At 32.9% G+C, this 6,375-nt stretch overlaps 2 protein-coding genes across 2 annotated transcripts in view; both read right to left on the reverse strand.

The window, feature by feature from the left end:
• The window catches only part of LOAG_18040 (hypothetical protein), a 5,768-nt gene extending 4,175 nt beyond the window's left edge, over window positions 1-1,593 (reverse strand). Inside the window, exons 1-5 of the mRNA XM_020450710.1 lie at window positions 1,467-1,593; window positions 1,204-1,332; window positions 762-895; window positions 486-634; window positions 305-410 (exon numbers count right to left, since the gene is read on the reverse strand). Of these exons, the coding sequence (XP_020305578.1) occupies window positions 305-410; window positions 486-634; window positions 762-895; window positions 1,204-1,332; window positions 1,467-1,534 (586 nt within the window). The 5' untranslated portion in view covers window positions 1,535-1,593. The remainder of the gene's footprint in view (window positions 1-304; window positions 411-485; window positions 635-761; window positions 896-1,203; window positions 1,333-1,466) is intronic.
• Window positions 1,594-3,082: 1,489 nt separating this feature from the next.
• LOAG_11635 (hypothetical protein) lies at window positions 3,083-3,777 on the reverse strand (the record flags this gene model as incomplete). The annotated part of the gene is made up of 2 exons (XM_003147153.1): window positions 3,083-3,235; window positions 3,577-3,777. 2 exons carry the CDS (start codon window positions 3,775-3,777, stop codon window positions 3,083-3,085), a joined length of 354 nt encoding a protein of 117 aa, XP_003147201.1.
• Window positions 3,778-6,375: the final 2,598 nt, after the last annotated feature.

Here is a 6,375-nt window from a genome sequence, read left to right on the forward strand (position 1 = left end):
TATTATCTATTTATTTGTTTGTTATTTGTTATCAGAACATATACATATATATTATTAATTTGTATTATAAGTAACTTAATCATTTATCAAATTTATCAGCTAGTTATTTTATAATGATGTTATTTTTTTTTAATTAAAGTTACTAATTTTTACTCCCAATATTATCATACAACATTTTTTTTTTTTGCTTATTATCAGAATATTTATATACATATTCAAAATTATCGATTAATATCATATCATATCAAAGTTTTATTGGCCTCATGGTTTTGAATAAAGAACTGTGCAAAAAAGTGATGAATACCTCTGTATATGTTCAGTGTGGTAGTTCGTACCGCAATGCGTACCATAGCTTCACAATGATTTCGAAATTTGATGACTTCTGTGTACAATGGAAAGTCCTGATTAGGCTATAAAATCACTGGATACGAGTATGAAATGAACCATAGTCAGGATAAAGGACTTATAATAAAAAACAGACGAACCTCATTGAAAAAGAAATGTATTGTACACGCATTAAGCTTGAAGGAAAGCGTTTTCAGAAAGGATATATAATAGGCCATGATCTCCTCATTTTCAAAATTAAAATGATATGTGATGATTGAATTAACATGGTTATTGCTGAGCAAGTAATCTGCAAATAACCGACATATTCATTACCATGCACAACTGCTTAATAAAAGCATTGCTCTACAAGATGAATGAAAGAAGACTGCTGTATTCCCATTACTTCAAAAACGACAAAACAGAGACAAACTCACATAAAGAAGTCTTGTGCCGTATATTTTCGAATAAAATGTTGAGCGTTTGCAACAATTGAACACAGATAAAGGATCCGCAGTTTTGTTTCATTATGGAGAGGAAATATTCCAACATTTGTCGTTCTAAGAAAAAACTGAAAATTATACATGAGACGGTTGCGCCGATCATCGAGCAAAAGAAAAAGAAAGTCTTGGAAAAACATTAACATATGCCTCCATCAATCAAGTGTCAATCCTAAGCCATCTCTAACTGAAATAAACAATTGTGAGAAGAGCGGCCAGCAAAACCGAAAAAAAACCACATTTGCAAAGTAAACTAAATTTAATTTCATTTCGACTTTTCATAAATTTAACCACTGTGCAAGAATGTCTACGGGGCTGTGCATTATGACTGGGAGTGGTAATTTGATATATAATAAATTCGGATAAATATACTACCTACTCGAAAACAGAACTTTCGTTCTGATCACCCCAAATCAGAATTTCAGCAATTGCTCTCAGGCATTCCACCAGCAACTTTCGATTATTCTCTGTAACCTGCTCGTTCTTGCGAAGTATTTCATGTAAATATCTAAAAATTACTGAAAAACAGACACGAAAGAAGTAAGTACTTATTTTCAGATAATCAACAATCTAAAACTTATGAGATAAAAAGACTACTGGTCGACTTGAACATGGTCATCTGGCGCACAATGGATGGCTCACTTTAAATATTCCATCGAATGCGGATTTTTCGGTTTCCATAAGGAGGATAAGCCCAACCGTCTAAGCATCGCATCCGCTCAACAAATTTTAGCAATCAGCTGAATGAACACATCACATCCTCTGAAACAGTATGTAATGAAGGAATCCAGTATTTCACAAAATCGAACAAGCACGAGGGCCATATCCCACTCGTCCCTTCCTACTAAGTCTACATGCCAACAAGCCACCTGCACTCCCATCCTCACTCCAAAAAGGAATATAGCGGCACCGCCATTTCCATTAAAAAAAACTACGCTTATTTGAACCATTCTCCTCACCATTTACCGTTGTGATTTAACAGTACCGAAAAAGTAGCAAACCGTACGGGAGTAGCAGGTTTAAATATAGTTTGCATTATGTTACTATTCATGCCCATCTCTTTGCTATCATGACTGGTCACTACGAAAAGTTTGTGGCTCTAGGACTGCGAATTTAAAGTTCGCGTCAGTTTCACTTTGCTCCAGCTAGGGCGTTTAATTGAAATAACTTGATGATAGTTAAGCTCTATCCGAAAAGACTGGAAACGTAATGTTTTGATGGTAGCCAAACCGGCCTGGGTAAGCAGATTGCATCTAAAAATAGTTTTTGCCTTAGAATTCACACTGGGGAATTTAGTGTGATGATGATACTATTATCAAGTGTATTTAAATGGTTCGGACATTTCGGGGACTTCTAATATTTCACTTGATAAGTCAGTCTCTCCACTTTTATATCAGACTATCGAGAAATAATAATAATTTTGATCGGTAATAACAAAACCATACAGTTCTCATTACGATGAAATTTCCACCATTTCAACGCACAACAAAGTTCCTGAGTTTCTTGGTAGCAGGAGTGGCTAACAACTGCCAATAATTGAAGTAGTGAAACAAAAACGCTGAAATCTTCAAGATTATACTGAGGATTTTGTTTACTTCGCGCTGTCGCTAATTGGATCTTGATCACTAAGAATACTTCAAAAAAAAGACTGGATCATCAAAGATCCAAAAAATGAATGTAAAAATGATTTGAAAATCTAAACAAACCTATCTTGCAGCAGTTGTCGATACCAACTCATCTTTCTCATCATTACTTGTCATGGCTTGGATGTGAAATAAGGAAATGGTAATTTCAGGAGGCTTCGTGAAAACCCTTCCAGTTATTTTCTCAAAAGTTGTTTAACCATTTGAATTTCTATGTTTTGCAATGGGTTTTACTACGAGGAACTAGTAGTAATGATTATTTACTAATATTTCCATGTATTTATTTGCATTCAAATTGAAGAACTCTTAAATTTACTCGTTCTTACCAACATAAATGAATTTGGCAATTAGTGGGACTTCACCGAAAGGTGAGAGTAAGAGGGGACGAGGTACTTGGTGGTGTCGTTCTCCATGCTCTTATTAATTAAATTTTTACACTGAACAGAGAACCAAATGATATTGTTGACCTTTGAGCTGTTTCTCCGCACATTATCTCACTTACTGATCTTGCGCGTATATACCAGCACCCTTTCATGGCGTTTCTACTTTTTCCAATTTATTTTTGCAATCTGTTGTTTTGATAGCCCGTTAGTTCATGTTCCTTAAATGGCCTTTTCAAAGTGCTGACTTTAATTTTTCTTCAGAAAATGACAACAAAAGTGGAACGTCTATTTGATTCTTTAAAAAAATTACAATTTCCATAATTCGAGCAACAGCACGCATCCCTTTGCGCAGTGTTAGCTTGCTTGACCTGATCGTGAAGGCAACCTTTTCATTTAATTTATCATCTAATTGGATGTTAATTTCACAGTGCAACAAAGGATTTTTTGATTTTTTAGTTAGTGGTTTTTCTCATAAGGGGTTTCAGTCTAGTATGTTTTTTAAATTTATTATTTTTTTTCTTGTAGGATTTTGGATATGTGGTTTGTTGTTTCCTTTGTTTAGACCTTGAGCTTGTGTTGGTTTTTTATTTTTTATAACTAATTTTTCTTGACTTGGTGTTCGTACTTTTACTTTAGCTATTGATAGTTTTTTGGTTTTTTTTGATGGTGATCATTCTTGAGAATATGTGTTATGCTTAAACACTATTCACATGCGGGATTACTTACGCGCTGCGATGGCTTATTGAAGTTCAGTTTCGCTGTTGAGAAATTCAGAACTAAATCGGGGAATTGAGTGTTTAATTCATTCAACCGTACAAACACCGCGAGAATTCGATGCTGCATTTGGTTTCTCCATGTGTTACTTGTCCTCGGGCTCGTTAATGACACTTGTCGCAAACTTCCATTATGTTCTGTAACAGAGACCATGCTATTCCTTCATGTACATTTTCCTACAAACATTTCGAAAATGACTTTTCCCTGCCCTTGCTCAACTAGGAAGCTTGTAATTCATTTGATCATGACATTCTGATTTTTTCGTTGGTCATTTACTGTTTGGTAATATCACTTCCACAGTGATAATGTTATGCTCAACTCTCTTGTCCTGTTAGTTTGTATTCCGAAGCTCTAAAATATTTAAACTTCTCCAAACACATTTACCTAGTTAATATCACTATTTCTTACAAAGATTTCATGTATAGCGCCAGTAACTTGATTATATTAAAAGCTAGTTTATACATTGCGTAATTTTGCTATAACTTGTTGACTTTTTTCCTTTTATTTGATGTAATTTGTGTACAGTGTCTCATCTCATTCCGCTGTTATTAATCCCTCTTTTTCTCTTCCGAATCTTAGCTATAACTAGGTTTTACATGATGATTTGCTAGTAATGCTTCACTCTTCTAACTTTTCAATTCATTAATTAACATCGTCCCTTGTTATTTGAAGTGGTACTCTTTTGCTAATTTGAAGTAGCATTTTTTCAATACATTAATATAACCCATTACTCAGTAACCCGTTTTCCACTACAATGAACCATTTCCACCATTTGTCGGAAATAAATGTAGTCGCGATCGATATTACTAGATGATGCGATGTAGTCAGTCAATGTTCTCACTGCAAGGTATCATTACCTACACCTATTTCTCATTTCATTATTTCTCGAACTCTTGTCAAGTATTCATCCTAATATGCTAACTGTTTAGATGGCATGTCACCCTTCTTGATCGCTCCATATAATTTATTACGTATAATCTATCCATGCTAAAAGCAGGTGTTGTTTATCTTTTATTTTTCACATTTCATTATTATTATTGCCATTCATTTACTATTCCTTGGTTCTTTCTTTTCCTTTGGTAATGTATCCTTAAGATTGGGTATCATTCTTATTCTATATTGTTCCAAAAGTTCTAACTTATCAGTCCATTGTTAGCTTCTGTTATTTGTGGCTTTGTTTCTATTCTTTTCACTTGTCTGTAACGACTACTTCTTGGTAATTTTAAAGTGTTTTTATTCCAAATGGTCAACTGTTGACATTTGTCAGTCAAAGTTTGTATACTTCTTCTAGTCCTAGAGCTTATCAGCACTTAACTCTGTCTTCTTCGCCAGATAATCGTGGGTTCTTGTCAGATCTGATACATCTACCACTTCATCATTTCAATTCATCCTCTGTATTTCCACTTTTTCCTAGTGATTTTGTAAAAATGTTACCTTTTTTATGTCCAGATATGTTTCATTTGTTAGATATTTTGATTATTCTGGAACATTTAGAATTCCTTCTATCAGATCGCCTCTCACTTTTTCTTACCAGAGCACTTGCTCTATTCCACAACTTCCCTGCTTCTTGACAAAGCATCGAAAATTTCAACTCGAGCCTTTCATTTCATTTCAATATATTTTCTTTTGCTCTGTTTGGCTGAAATTTTTGTAGCTAAGTTCTTTCGTTATAATAAATGTCGCTATAGTTAATATCATTTGACTCATATCTCCAGTAATACGATTCGGTTCTTCCTGGGATACCATATTTACATGTAATGGTTTGCGTACTTCCATGCACGTTTTTTTCCCTCTATCTTTTTTCTCAGTCTCTCCTGCACCTTATATTGCAGAAGCAAGGGGCACCATAGCCCAAAGAACGTTTGGCATGGGAGGAAATATAGGATGTCGTGAGCTTAACTTCTTGTTCTTTATCGTATTTGCTTGTCCAGATTAGAACTAATACTATAGAGACAAGGGTTGCCAACACTGCGAAATGAAGCAAATTTCATATTCAGTTTGTTTTATCAATCTGAATTATTAAAAATAACGAGCATAAGATTCATACCAGTGAGGCAGTTAAGCAATGAATCGCCAAATATTGTTTTCATCCAAGATTTAAACCTTGAAAAGAAGTGTCCTTAAATGCCGAAAATAAGATCATATCTTTCTGAAGAAGAAATTTTCCTAATTCGATAAACTAGAAATTGGGCAATTTGAAATAAGAAATGATAAATAAAAGCCTTTTGTTTGCGCTTGCTTCATACCCCTTAACTTGAAAATTGTCCCAATTTTTCTTTTGCAACAAATACTTTACCAAAAAAATTTAAGCCAAGAATAATGGAAAAGAGAAGGCTGGGTTAATTTTAATCTAAAATAAAATACTGAGAAACATAGGATCTGATGGAAATGACTTACCATAACCCATCAAGAATGCCAGCCTTTTTAATAAAGCACCAAAAATCGTATAAGAGATAAAAAAAAAGATGTCCGGTTTCAGGACCAACATGCAATGATAATAATAATAATAATTAGTAGTAATAATAATAATTAATAATAAGGATAATAATAATAATAGTAGTAGTAGTAGTAATAATAATAATCATAATAATAATAATAATAATAATAATAATAATAATAATAATAATAATAATAATAATATAATAATAATAATAGTAATAATAATAATAATAATAATAATAATAATAATAATAATAATAATAATAATAATAATAATATATTATATATATATATATAATAATAATAATAATA

The sequence above is a fragment of the Loa loa genome (assembly GCF_000183805.2).
Source record: "Loa loa unplaced genomic scaffold supercont3.181, whole genome shotgun sequence".
In the NCBI taxonomy this organism is placed as follows: Eukaryota; Metazoa; Nematoda; class Chromadorea; order Rhabditida; family Onchocercidae; genus Loa; species Loa loa.